General features: G+C 50.3%; 2 protein-coding genes across 10 annotated transcripts in view; both read right to left on the reverse strand.

The window, feature by feature from the left end:
* Positions 1-14,556, reverse strand: part of LOC310667684 (uncharacterized protein) — a 46,293-nt gene that overhangs the window by 27,281 nt on the left and 4,456 nt on the right. The gene's annotated exons all lie outside the window — the stretch shown is intronic.
* PNPLA6 (patatin like domain 6, lysophospholipase) overlaps positions 1-14,556 on the reverse strand; it is a 75,470-nt gene that overhangs the window by 5,341 nt on the left and 55,573 nt on the right. For 3 of the 9 annotated variants that reach the window (XM_083419425.1, XM_083419429.1, XM_083419428.1), the window contains exons 28-33: positions 13,734-13,850; positions 11,512-11,581; positions 7,490-7,606; positions 6,346-6,462; positions 2,017-2,165; positions 334-486 (exon numbers count right to left, since the gene is read on the reverse strand). In XM_083419425.1, coding sequence (XP_083275551.1) covers positions 334-486; positions 2,017-2,165; positions 6,346-6,462; positions 7,490-7,606; positions 11,512-11,581; positions 13,734-13,850 — 723 coding nt within the window. The remainder of the gene's footprint in view (positions 1-333; positions 487-2,016; positions 2,166-6,345; positions 6,463-7,489; positions 7,607-11,511; positions 11,582-13,733; positions 13,851-14,556) is intronic. The other 6 variants (XM_083419427.1, XM_083419432.1, XM_083419426.1 and 3 more) reach the window with 3 other exon arrangements.

The raw sequence follows: 14,556 nt of genomic DNA on the forward strand, positions 1-14,556 counted from the left end.
GAAAGGACTCCAAAAGAGTTTCAAGGAGATGAGCACAATTTCCGGGGCTGGCGATTAATTTGCACCACACCCGGCAACTGGAGATGCTGCCAATCTTTTGTCAGCGGCCGGGAGGCCTGACATCTCTTTCTTTCAAGAATTTGAGCACTGTGAAAACACAGCTTAGACCAGGTTTAGATTGAACATTGGGAATCCCTTCCAAGGCTCAACTCTCCTAAGGAGGCATACGAGGTCTGGAGAGGTTTAGCCTTCCGAAAAGGCAGCCATTGTGACTGGACGAAGCTCCTGATATCTAAGGATGTGAACAGGCCCGGCTGGGGTCCCAGGACTCACGTAGATTTCGTCAAACTTGCCGAAGTCCATGGTTTTGAAGCGATCGATGGGAGGGCGGATGTACTCACAGTACGAACTGCTCTTCACCACCTCCAGCTGCCGCACACAAGAGACATAGGCCAGGCGAGACTGGATTTCGGCCATGTCAGGCACCTGGAAGGAAAGGGCAAAGGCACTCTGTGGCCACAAAGAGACAAGGGGTGTGTGTGTGTTTTCCCTTTAGCCATTTCCCAATTCCCTGTTTCCCCCCAAACCTTGTGTAGTGCAAGGAATAACAATAACAATAACAATAATTTATTTATACCCAACCCATCTGGCTGGGTTTCCCCAGCCACTCTGGGCACAGAATATTAAAAACACAATAAAACATCAAACATTAAAAACTTCCCTAAACAGGGCTGCCTTCAGATGTTTCCTAAAAGTCGGGTAGTTGTTTATTTCTTTGACATCTGATGGGAGGGCGTTCCACAGAGCGGGCACCACTACCAAGAAGGCCCTCTGCCTGATTCCCTGTAACCTCACTTCTTGCAGTGAGGGAACCGCCAGAAGGCCACCAGTGCTGGACCTCAGTGTCCGGGCTGAAGGATGGGGATATCCTTCAGGTATACTGGGCCGAGGCCGTTTAGGGCTTTCAAGGTCAGCACCAACACTTTGATTTGTGCTCGGAAATGTACTGGGAGCCAATGTACATCTTTTAGGACTGGTGTTATGTGGTCTCGGCGACCACTCCCAGTCACCAGACTAGCTGCCACATTCTGCCACACTGTGACGGAAACCAGAGCACATGGAAACGCTGTTTACTTTCCTGCCATAGTGGTACCTATTTATCTACTTGCACTGGTGTGCTTTTGAACTGCTAGGTTGGCAGGAGCTGGGACAGAGCAACGGGAGCTCACCCGTGGCGGGGATTTGAACCGCCAACCTTCCGATCCGTAGGCCCAAGAGGCTCAGTGGTTTAGACCACAGCGCCACCCGCGTCCCTAGTCATCTAGTTCTATATCGCAACATATAAAAGCAGTAATGTGAGTAATTAATGTTTCGCTATTTACATTGACATTCCTGGGCAGAGAAGTCACTGGATCCCTCACAAAGAAAAGATCTACGCATTTAGAGGACCACCCCTCCAACAATATTTGAAAAGGTCCTAAAATGTATTACTAGAGTTATTATCTTGGAAGTAATGCTAAGGTGGAGGACTTCTTCCCGATTCGTGCTTTCTAGACAACAAACAAGAGATTCAACAACTTTAGAAAGCCTAGAACAGGGGTCTGCAACCTTTAAGACAAAAAGAGCCACTTGGACCCATTTCCAAAGAAAACAACAACTGGGAGCCGCAAAACCATTGCGACATTTAAAACAAATATATCTCCAGAGCCGCGATCTGACAGCGGGCGGGAAGGTGACGTCGGGACGGTGCGTGACTAACGCATGCACCGCCCCCATGCGACGTCACAGCCAGTACAGCGCCCGCCACAGTGGGGAGTGTCGGGGCGCACAATGCGCCTCCTTCCCTCGCTAGTATCCGCCCCGGAGCAGCGGCAAAGGTGTAAAAGAGCCACATGCGGCTCCGGAGCCGCGGGTTGCTGACCCCTGGCCTAGAAAGAAGAATGATGTGACAGATTGATAACTAATGAGCCCCACCCAGACAGGAATCTTCACCAGGAAGTTGTGGGGTGGCCTTACCTTGACCTTTTCAGCCCAGGGGTTGAGGCGCTTCCAAAGCAGCCACCAACCGGACAGGCAGTCTCCATAGTTGCACAGGTCTGTTTCATCCTGACTACCCACATCGATGGCAATCACCGTCTTGGCACCCATGTTGCGGGCAATGTCAGCTGCATCAAGGGGAGGAAGAGAGAGAGAGATGCCTCAGGGAGATGGAAGCAACCTGGATTTCCGAAGGGATGGGCCACAGGAGATGCCTAAGAGCATCACAACAATATCAGAGAGCTGCGGTGGGAGAGGGCAGAGCGTTGCCGGTACCCAGAGTTGCAGAAGGGGAATCTCTCTCGTCTCAAAGCTCTCTAGGGTTTGAGAGTGGATGGAAGAGTCGCTGGAGTCACCTGCCAAATCTCTTTTTTGCCGCACAGCTATTAAAGATGCCGAAATTTTGGGCCAGTAGCTAAGCAGCCTCACAAGACAGCACATCTCTTTTCTCTATTGGTTTCTGGAGAAGGGAAAGGCAAGCCAGAAAACAAGGCCAACTTCTTCCTCGGCTTCGCTCAGCAAGACAGCTTGAGCTTACCGGCCTGCCTGATTTGGAGGAACGGCAGCAGAGCTTGCAGAGGGGCAGTTAAGGTAGCCGAGCCAAGACTCCCTTCCTATAAGCTCTAGCAAATGAAAGAACCTGAAATTTAACACCCAGGGATTCAAAATAATTAGGTAATCAGGTTCGCAAAATGGTTTTCAACCATTTCTTTTAACAAGTCCTGATTCAGATTCAACATCTTGCTCACATGGTTTGAAGAAAAGTCTAAACTGGCATCCACTGTGTTTAATGTCTCGAATATAATTGGATTCAGCATTCTGAACTTTCTTTAAAATAAGTTTCTAGCCCTTACGGTGTTGAATAGATTTAGAAAAACAACCGCATGGGCAGTGAATGGTGACATCTCTGAAGGTGCTAAGTGGTTAAGGAGAGGGAGATGTTTTAGAGGGTAATCATCAGCAGAATATATTGAAATAATGCATAATCTATTCTGGTATCAGGACATGGCTTTTTATTGCTCAGCCATCACAAGAGCTCTGGTTGCAGCTGAGCACCAGTCAATCAGGCCAATCGGGTGCTGCAAGCACAGAAAACCAAGGCTGAAGGGACAGAAGCATCGGACAAAACCAAGGCCGCTTGGGGGAAGCATCCGCACTGAGATGATATCGTCCGGGAGGTTGTAATTTCGTTATCACAAATCTGGAGGGAAGCCGAGAATGGGGGGAACAAGGCAGGGGGAAGATCAGACAAAGGCTACACAGATAAAAGAAGACCCGGAACACATCAACAGCCTTTCCTGAGATACGAAAGGAAGAAAAGAAACTATGAGTGTGCGCCAGCTCCACCGAACAGAGGGGGAAAAACCACAAGTCTGAATTTTACAAAGGCAGGGAAAGGATAAGTGTTAAGAGAGAGTTCAGCAATAGACCAGAAGCAGAAACACAGATGTTCAGCAACATGCAGTAGCCTACGGGAAATGACTTTTGAAAGGGCTGCCTTGCGGCCCAGCCGTTGCTCCGGAGTGGGCATTGCTGCACAAGATCTTGAGAACAAGAGGGACGCCCACATTTTCCTTCTGCCGTGTTACATACCTGCCTCTTGCAGTGCAGGCATTGGGCAAAATAGGAAGCAACGCATCATAAGTCCATCTGCAGTGCAAACTTGAACCAGGAGGAAACCTGGGAATTATAGTTTGGTGAATACTCAGAGCCAAACTAAGTGCAGTGCGGAAGAGTCACCATCCGATCTTCTAGCGTCGCCTTCCTTTTGCTAAAAGTAGTCACGCTTTGGGACAGGGCTGATATGAACTGAGAATAAGGCGGAAAGGTTCTTTTAACCCCTTCCCAACTAAAAATCCTGCCCACCTGGGCTCCCATCAGTGACAGAGGGGGAAACATACAGGTAAATATATATATATATATGTGGTTTTTTGCTCTGTGATCAACAACAGTTCCAAAGTGGTTGGGGAGAATTTGCATCAGAAAATTGACACAGGGGAATGAGGGACCATAATCAGGCAGCCTCTTTGTTCTGAACTGTGTGACAGCTTTTGAGGAAGACCCATGTCGTTCTGGATTTTATTCCTCCACTATTAAAGCCAAGGATTGTGATATTTTTTTTAAAAAAAGCAATGGGCAATGCCTAGCAATCCAGGATAGGGCCCTCCTGGTTGAGGTGTCCCAAATTTGAGATGTGCAAAGGCTCCAAAGGGATTTTTCTGTGGCATGACTATTAGTTCTTAAGAGACAGCCAGCTTTTTAAATGTTTTTTAAAGAAATCATGATTGGCGTAGGGGCATAATTTTCCTGGAACACCGAATGGGACTTGCACAGGAGATGCTCATAGGTGGATGGTGTACAAAATGTTAGTCCTAATTAGCTGCAGAGATAAAATGAAAACATTGTATTTGGAAATGTAAAATGAACAATCTGGCACAAGGCTTTCTTGGTTGTGGTGCCCCAGATTTAGAATGTGCTCCCCTGGGAGACTCTGCTGGTTCCAACGCTGTTCTGCTTGGTTGTTTTTTTTTGTGTGTGAGTGAAACCCCCTTGTATTTTCTCAGCTCTTTCAGACCTTTTGGTTGTACGCTGGCTGGAAGTTTCTCCTGTCGCTGATCTGACATGATTTTTTAAAATAAAAACAAACTGTTGTTGTTCATTCAGAGAAGCAAACCAACTGAAACAGCGGGACAAGATGAGAAAAGAGGAAACTGAGAGGAGATCTGATAGCTATCTTCAAATATCTCAAGGGCTGTCCCGTGGAAAATGGAGCAAGCTTGTTTTCTCCTGCTCTGGAGGGTAGGATTCGAACCAATGGCTTCAGTGACAGCTCCGACCTGGTGGAATGCTCTGTCCCACGAGACTAGGGCCCTGCAGGACTTGATCTCCTTCCGCAGGGCCTGTAAGACAGAGCTATTCTGCCTGGCCTTCAATTTGAATTAGCCTAATCCTCTATTCCCTTTGAAGAAACACTTTCTGGGACCCCGCATTTAAATTCTTCCCTGGTCTCCTTGCTGGCCCTAGTAGGACCAACTTAGCCAGTTAACCCTGGTGATCATTTGATATCTACTGATTGGGTTTACTCCCCCAAAAAATGACCCCTGAATTTTTGAATTTTATTGAGATTGATGCTGCATTTTATGTTGTATTTTATGCTGTTTTATGCTGTTTCTAAGTCGCATTTTAATCATTTATATTTGCTGTTAGCCGCCCTGAGCCTGGTTTTTAAACCGGGAAGGGCAGGTTATAAATAAAAAAATATTATAATTATTATTATTAAAGTCGCAAGAAAGGAGATCTGACTAAACACCAGGAAGAAGTTTCTGAGGGTAAGAGCGGCTCAACAGTGGAACAGTCTCCCTCTGGATGGCCCAGTTGGATTGCCATCTGCCAAGGATGCTTTAGCTGAGATTCCTGCATTGCAGGGCTTGGACTGGATGATGCTTGGGGTCCCTTCTAACTCAAAAAATCCTCTCCTCTCTCTCTCTCTGAATAAATAGAAATGAGCATGTGGGCCTTAGTCCACAGGGGCTCAAAGTGGAAATCCCCCACAGGTTTCCCCCTCACTGATACTGAGGAGCGACGGGGCAGGCAGGAGACCTGCGGGAGATGAAGTCACAAGCAGGTATGAACTGTGACCATACGATGCCTTCCTCTTCTTATGACTGCACTATAAAAAGGGCCTCCTGGATGACCAGCTCAGTCCAGCCTCCTGCTCTCAAAATGGCCACAGGGGCCTGTTAGAAACCTGCAAGCAGGATTCGAGGGTGAGAGAACTCTGCTTGTGATTCCAAGCAACGGGAATTCAGATGTACAGCTGCCTCCGGCCATAGAGGCACAGCATACCCATTCTGTGAACCGCCCTTTATTCTGTGAATCGCCCTGGGACCCTCCCGCCCCAGGTATAGGGGAGTATATAATTTCAATAAGTAAATAAATAACGGCTAGCAGCCCTGGACAGCCTTATCCTGCCCTCTCTCAGCTCAGGAGATGTGGAATTCAGCGCTGAATTTTTCTGCATACTCTTTCCAACAGCAGATGTTAGTTTATTAGGGTGAATCCCTTTGTGTGAGCGGAAGCCATCATAAGGCACACACAGAGTTCCCAGGCCATTCCTGTTTGTTCACCTCCATAACTTTGGGCAAGGCGGGGCTTTAGTCGGTTCCCCAATCCCAGCCCGTGTCCTCCTCGCGAGGGCTGCTAAAGGTGGGTGCCCGCTGCTGAAAATGAGATGTTTCAGGGGGTCGGGAGGCAAGGGGGAGTTTCCGCAACCCTGCTCCTTGTCCTCCGTGACCGGCCGATACTTGCCTGGGAGGTTGTTGATGTAGCCGCCGTCCATCAGCAAATTGCCGTCCTTGGGGTCGCAGAGTGGCGGTAGGTACCCGGAAAGGGTCATGCTAGCTCGCACGTACCGCCACAGCGAGCCTAACCAATGTGGGAACAAATGCAATCAGTAGAAGAGAGAGAAACCCAGAGCAGCAACGAGCCCTTCGGAAGAGGGATGGAGAAAGAGGCCCCCAGCACGGCTCCCAAGGCCACCTTTCCCCTGGCGGGAGAATTCTGCATGGCTCTCGTAGGGCAAACTCTTCCGGCCCCAAACCTACCGTATTTTCCCCTCTATAGGATGCACCAGACCATAGGAGGGGAAGAACAGGAAAAAAGAATTCTCCCCCTCTCTGCTCAGCGCCCCTTCAGCGAAGCGGCAGGAGAAACAGAGCCCCTTCCATTTCTCCTCCCGCTTCGCTGAAGGGGCGCTGCACAGAGAGGGAAAACTGTGTAGCACCTCTCCAGCGAAGTGAAGCCTGGAGAGCAAGAAAGATCGGTGTGCACTGACCCCTCTCGCTCTCCAGGCTTCAGACGGCTATCTGCAAGCCTTCGGAGCGCAGTGGGAACTCCCGCTGCGCTCCGAAGGCTTGCGGATAGCTGCCTGAAGCCCCCGGAGCGCAGTGGGAGTTCCCGCTGCGCTCCGGGGGCTTCAGGCGGCTTCAGTGAAAGCAACACGAAGCCTCTGGAGCGCGGGGGGAGCTCTCCCGCTGAACTTCGGAGGCTTCGCGTTGCTATCGCTGAAGCCAAGGAGCCTGCATTCGCTCCATAAGACGCACACACATTTCCCCTTCATTTTTGGAGGGGAAAAAGTGCGTCCTATAGGGTGAAAAATACGGTACCAATTTGCCTCCCCTTCTAAGCCCAGCAGCAGCAGTAGGGAAGAACTGTTCCCTTTCCATCTCGGCCTGCCTTCCCATATTGGGAACGGTCCTCCACCAGCTTCCCTTGCCATGCAGAACCGCCAGCCCGGGGAAAGGGTGCCCGTGGGCAGGAGACAGGCTTGTCGTAGCAGACAAAGGGCGGCGGCAGCGGTTCGGAAGGGTGAAAAGCGTGTCCCAAGTCAACTGACTGTCTCCATCCCCACTGCGCCCAGCAGCCAAGGTAGCGAGGCGAACGCGATGCTGACCTGGGACATTGTTAACATAGCAGCCATCCACAAGCAAGTGACTGTCCTTGGGGTCGCAGAGAGGAGGCAAATAAGGGGTGTAAGATGCACTGGCTCGGACGTAGCGCCACACGCTCCCTGCCGGATGGAAGACGGGAGATTCAATCAAAGGGAGAGAGGGGAGGGGAGGGGAAGGGAGAGGGGAAGGAGCACAGGACAGGAAATGACATCATGACAGAAGCTTCAGAAATACAACGTGCACGTGGTGGGGGAGTGAGGGTGGAGAAAAGGATTCTGGGAAGGCTTTCTTCACTGGAGGAGGACCAGGGTGTGCATCCATCAATCCATTCGATGTGAGAGGCCACGAAACAGAGCAGGCGTCTTGCTGAAATCGAACCCTCTGGGAATGCGGCTGTGCTTCCTATCCCTTGCACAACCCTGCCACCTACCCACTGCCGTGCCGTGTCACTGAATTTGTTTCCTGGCCTCTCCTCCTGTTTAAACTCCAGGTGGCGCTGTAGTCTAAACCACTGAGCCTAGGGCTTGCCGATCGAAATGTCGCGGTTCAAATCCCTGCGACGGGGTGAGCTCCCATTGCTAAGTCCCTGCTCCTGCCAACCTAGCAGTTCGAAAGCACGTAAAATAGCAGTTCGAAAGCACGTAAAAGTGCAAGTAGATAAATAGGTACTGCTCCGGTGGGAAGGTAAACGGTGTTTCTGTGGGCTGCTCTGGTTTGCTGGCCCCATGACTCGGAAGCTGTATGCCAGAGCAGCGCACGGAAACGCCATTTACCTTCCCGCTGGAGCGGTACCTATTTATCTACTTGCACTTTGATGTGCTTTCGAACTGCTAGGTTGGCAGGAGCAGGGACAGAGCAACGGGAGCTCACCCCGTCGCGGGGATTCGAACCACCGACCTTCTGATCGGCAAGCCCAAGAGCCTCCGTGGCTTAGACCATAGCGCCACCCGCGTCCCAACCTCTACTGTACAGCAGGCCAAACTAGGCCTGAGGGCCAAAAGCTATCAATTGCTGGAGTAAAGGACACGGCAGAGTCTTCAGGGCAGCCATCATGGCCAAGAGATGGCAGAGTTCCGAAACAGGGAGGCTGGTTCTGGATCCCAAAGCACTGGGAAACCAGAGAGCCCCTGCCTGTGGAGCAGCAACCATAGTTACCTGGACCATAAGAAGCGGGATTAGGGCAAAAACGATGAGGAACTTATGTTGCATGGGATGGGGGTTGCAATGAGATTGATTTGTTTCTTGGGGTTAACAGTCACCCCTAACCAGGGTTCTCTGGGTGACGAACCATCTAAACAGTTCAAGAAAACACAAGGCCACTAAACCAACAACACAACAACCAGAGAGAGGTGGGACATCCCCTTCATTGGGGGGGGAGGTGTCAGTAGGAGACTCTCCCAGGGGACTTTGCAAAGAGGAGTGTTGGAGTCCTTTGGCAGCAGACATGATGCAGACAGACTGCCACCACCATTGTTGCCAAGTCTAAGGCAAGGGCAGATAACCTGCCCTGCCTTGGTTGGCTCCCAGACTAGGAAAAAAGAGAGCAGGATCCTACCAGGAGCAGCACTTCATAGGAAACACTGAATTTTCAGCCCCCCATAGAAGAGAACGTAGCACACTCAAGCTTTCCTCTGCAGGGTTTCCCAAACTTGTGTCTCCTCTCCAGCTATTTTTTTGACTACAATTCCCATCATCCCTGACCACTGACCCTGCTAGCTAGGGATGATGGGAGTTGTGGTCTAAAAACAGCTGGAGTTTGGGAAACGCTGCTCTATAGCCAATCTCTTGCAGATGGCAGGATCTGCAATGAACCCCCCTCCTCCACCTTAGTTTGAAAGATCCGACTCCCTAGGTATGGAAAGATATATACAGTGGTACCTCGGGTTAAGAACTTAATTCGTTCCAGAGGTCCGTTCTTAACCTGAAACTGTTCTTAACCTGAAGCACCACTTTAGCTAATGAGGCCTCCCGCTGCCACCGCGCCGTCAGAGCACCATATCTGTTCTCATCCTGAAGCAAAGTTCTTAACCTGGGGTACTATTTCTGGGTTAGCGGAGTATGTAACCTGAAGCGTCTGTAACCTGAGAACATGCACACCCACACACACACAGCCTGACTACCTGGGGATGGGGAAGAAGGTGTTAGCTGTGTTAGGAAGGACAGAAAAGTGGGCAGAGAATGAAGAAAGCCAGGCAGTTATAGCCTCCCGGTATCCCTGCCCTGCAGACGGGCACGGCTGCTGTGACAATGTCCCAGGTGAGATCTGATGTTTGCAACAGTGGGGCCCGGAGGGGACACGGCAACACCCCCCCGCCCCGCCTCCCTTCTCTGCCCCAGACACGATCCATCCCCCTTCTGAAGCAGGCTACAAAGCTCATTCATTCATTGCAGTTCACTGCGTTAAGACCGCTTGCCCACCTCTCTCTGCCCCGGCAGGACGCAGCTGGCAGGCACCCACTGCCTCTCCCCCCTTGGGAAGGCAGGGAGGGGAGGGCTGTAGCCCCCTCTTGCCGCCTGGCTCCCCCAGGACATGGGAATCCGGCGCAAATATGGCAACAGTTAGTGAGTTTAGTGCAGAGCAGAAGGGTTACAAGGAAAAGCAGGCCCCAAGGTTGGGCTGGAGAGCGAGGAGGCCGTGGTGAAACAGATCACAGAGTGCTCTCTTCACTCTGCCAGCACTGCCATTGGAGATGGAGGAATGGGACCCAATGAATGCCAGGACTAAACAAACCCCTGTCTCCCCGCCCCTCAAAACGCCCCTTTTTGCAATCCAAGGAAAGTAGGTGCAACCTTAGTTCTTTCTGACCTTCTCTAGTTACCTCTAGAGCAGCAACCTGTGGGTCCCCAGATGTTGTTGGACTACAACTCCCATCATCCCTGAGCTCTGGCCTTGCCAACTAGGGGTGATGGGAGTTGTAGTTCAACAACATCTGGGGACCCACAGGTTGAGAAAGGCAGGATGCGAAGGACTCATCTCCAGCCAAGTCTTCTATAGTAAGGAAAGGCCAGCCTCCCTGAGGAGCCACCCCAGATTTGGGCGGCTACCTAGGTCTTCTCAGCTTCTCCTGGCCTGCCTTTCAGCAAGCTGAAGACCTAACTTCGCCAGATTGTGCTGGCAGGAGAGAAAGAAACTCGGGCCTTGCTCTAATGTGGGGGCTCTTTGACCAGAGACAAGTGTGAGGCCATAAAGGCCTGGCCAGGATCTTTGGAAAGAAGAAACTTCTCTCTAAAGCAGGATAGTTAAGTGGGGGCCTGTGGGCCACACCTGCCTCCTCCAATTTTTTGTGTGGCCCTCTCAAGGACCCTCCCCCCCCCCAAATTATCATTCTTTTATATATCTATTTCTCTCTCTATCTCAATCACCCCATGGGTCCTTCCTGTTGTGGCGTCATGATGTCAAGATGTTTTATTGTGGCTTCTCAAGGCTTCCCTCCTCCACAAAATGTTGTCCATTAAACGAGGCTTTGCTCTGAAGGGCGCCTTGTCTTGGCTGCGAAAGGGGCGTTGAATGGCCTTGAGAATTGAAGGTAAGCATCTGCCACAGAAAATTGTGCATACTCTTGGGCAGGATGACACAGTCTGCTCTCGCTTGGGCAAGCAACAGGCCCTCACATCTGTACCCCCCCCCCAACCTGACGGGCCTGGGATTTTGCAGGAGACTCTACAGGTACATCAGTAGGACCACCACACCTCTTCCTGTGCCAGGAATTGAGTGTTACGATCCTCAAATGGGGATGCGGGCAAGAACCAAAACTGAGGGCTGGAACAACAACAGCAGTGCAACAGACCTATTTTGAGCAGGAAACCTAGGTTCTATGCAGACACCCGTTTCCCTTTCAGCCTCATTATCTCCAACACCCCAGGGGCCTCTCTCTACGGCATTCCCTAAACCACATTTCCTTCCAATTGGGGGGTTCAAGGCCAGACGTGTTTGGACATGATGGGCCGTCGCTGAACTTCAGGGGCTTGGTGTGTGTGTTTCGAACCCAAGCCCCCTGGGCCAGAAGAGGAAATGCACACTTACCATCTTTGTGGACTCGCATGGCGGAAGCTGTGATGTCTGTCGTCACGTTAAAATACGGGAGCCACAGATCCTGCATTGGACACAGCAGAGTGGGACAGTGATCACATACACAGGAATCCCGTCTTCAAGGGCTCTGAGGAGGGGGTGGCGAGGAAAGCCGCCAAGAGGACACATCTGACCTGCACATGTAAACTCACTTGCCCTCGCCCGAGTTCTATACCAGGCAATTCTACAGCTGGTACAATTTAGGCATATTGCTGTCTCTACTTGATTTGCTCTGTTCCTGGTAGCCTTAAGGGAAACATGCAGAGCCTTGCAGAGAAGGAATGGCTAACCTTTCTTCAGCCAGACAGCTGCTTTGATGGTCAGCCAGCCCTACGAGGACTGCAGCAAGGGATGTGGTCAGTATACTGATACACTCACATGCCACACATGCACTGGGCATTTAACACACACACTTGCAGTTCACACCCACCAGACATAGAATATCTTGCTCTTTTACCCACACACATATGCGTACACACTCATACTCACGCTCACTCGGGAAGACAGGCAAACTAATGCTAGTGTACTGGAAGAAGATTACCAGTGTCAAAAGCAATGATTCTTCAACATCAACTTTATTGGACTGGTCATGTTGTGCAGATGCCTGATTATCATCTTCCAAAGCAACTACTCTATTTCTGAACTTAAAAATGGGAAGTGTAATGCTGGTGGTCAACAAAAGAGGTTTAAAGACTCTCTCGAGGCAAATCTAAAAAAGTGTAGTATAAACCCCAACAACTGGGAAACACTGGCCTGCGAGCGCTCCAGTTGGAGAACAGCCTTTACCAAAGGTGTTATGGGCTTTGAAGACACTTGAACTCAGGTCAAAATGTGCTAAGAGGAAGGGACACTTGGCAAACCCTCACTGTGGTCAACTTCTGCCCGGAAATCTATGTCCCCACTGTAGAAGGACGTGTGGATCCAGAATTGGCCTCCATAGTCACTTATGGACTCACTGTTAAGGCTGTGTTCATGGAAGACAATCTTACTCGGCTACAAGCGATCGCTAAAGAAGACACACTCATACATACATTTTCACAGACACACACACACACACACACACACACACACACACACCAACCATATACTGAGCATTCCCAGTGCTCCTCCCTCCAGGACTGGGGAGGAATTGCCTTTCACTTTGCATAGAAGGATTTGTGAAAAGCAAACAGCAGCATTTCCACACATGCTCAAGTCCATTCTCGGTGCTGGCAGAAGGAAATGCTACCTTAAAGCCTCCTGCTTGCTCTTTGAGGTTAATCTCCAGACCGAGTGTTGCGGTGCTTAGTGCTAAAACCAGGGATAACAGATCCTTCTGACTGCTATTTATAGATTCTCTCGAAAAGGGCAGCCAGAGGGATTTGTAAACTCCCAATAAAGAGGGCTGATTGCCCTTTAGAAGTTGCTCTTTAAAGAACAGAAAAGCTTTATCTCCTGCTCAGATCAGCCGGGGGGCTGGGGGGTTAGAGCGCTGCCAGGGTTGGTGAGCTCCTACCTGTGGTCTGGCAGGCCACATCTGGTCCACAGGTTTATCCTCACTGATGTAAACCAATGAATCTCTACTGCACGTGGCTCCAGACATTTAACACGGCAGCTTCCATACAATATCTTTATTGTCATTGTCCCATACAGAACAATGAAATTGAAAATCTACATAAAACATTCAACCCCCCCTAAAAACTCTGAAACCCCATTTTAAAATAAATATACTACAGAGACATCTTATGTTGCATCTAGAACCAGAATTCCACATGTGGTAAATAGGAGAACGAGCCACAAAGCAGGCACCACCAAAATTATGGATTCTGCAATCCCCAGATCTCAACATCCTGCATTTTGGCAGTAAAAGGGTTAGCACAGGATGTTTCGGTGCTGGGGGCAAAACACACCACACCGCAGATCCGAACCCTGCCGATATGTTCTCAAGGAAAAGCGCTTGCAGAGCCTTGCCATCAGGAAAGGGTAGGCCAAGACTCCAGCGGGCATTTTGTTCCTTGGAGGTCAGATCTGCTGCTTCTGTGGATGCTGCCGCCCGAGGCAGCCACCTCACCTGGCCTCACGCACAAGCCGGCCCTGACCCAGGCCCTTTGCCAGACACAAAGCTGCCATGATACAGATCAAAATGGCAGTGGAAGAGACATGCACAGGCATCCCTCATGGTGGCCCTGGGAGCATACCTCAATCTGCTTGTCCTGGAACACCTTGTGAATGCTGGTGTTGAAGGCAGAGCCCGAGAACATGGACGTTATGGGATAGGTGAGGTCCAGCACTGTGGCAAACACTGAATTCATGATCTGCAGAAGCGACAGAAAAGTGTCTTGATGTTAGACAGAAACAGGTGGAAAATTTAAAAAGGATTCAGCCTCACCGAATCTAGAACAATGGGCTTCCTTCCTCACTCATACTGCCTCTTATAGCTTTATCAAATTTCATTTACGTGTTCTCATTTCTCAACTTATTTCATCTTCTGCATTCATGCTAACTTTTCGGGAAGAAAGTGTTGTTGCGTACACAGATTAAAAAGCATGAGGGAGACAGAACCCACCTCATCTAAAACTCTGAATCTGTCCTTCCAGTAAACATTCAAGAATTCAGTTGGCCCTCCCCCATTTTATTTACTAGCTTCTAAGGCTGGGCGATACTTGGTTTTCAACATTGTGAGGTTTTCCCGGCTAACCATCGTGACACAGCGACAGATCACGATGTCTGAAATAACACTGGGAAAGGCTGGAAAAGTGGCTGGGCTGGGGAGATAGGGAACAACCAGGAGAAAGGGAAGGAGATTGCCTGCTTGCTTGGGCGAAGGAGGTCCTGCTTGCTCCCTCCCTCTCTAGCTCAGTCCTGGCCTTGGCAGAGGGAGCCTGAGAAGCTGCTCCATCTGCCTGCCTGCTGGTCTGTTGCTTTGCCTTTGCAAAGCAAGCAGGGCTGGCTCTTTCCTCCCGGTGGGTTGCAGGAGGAGTGAACATAGAAAAGATGTAGCCCACTTGCTTGGGAGAATCA

The sequence above is a fragment of the Podarcis tiliguerta genome (genome assembly GCF_965153285.1).
Source record: "Podarcis tiliguerta genome assembly, chromosome: 17".
Lineage (NCBI taxonomy): Eukaryota > Metazoa > Chordata > Lepidosauria > Squamata > Lacertidae > Podarcis > Podarcis tiliguerta.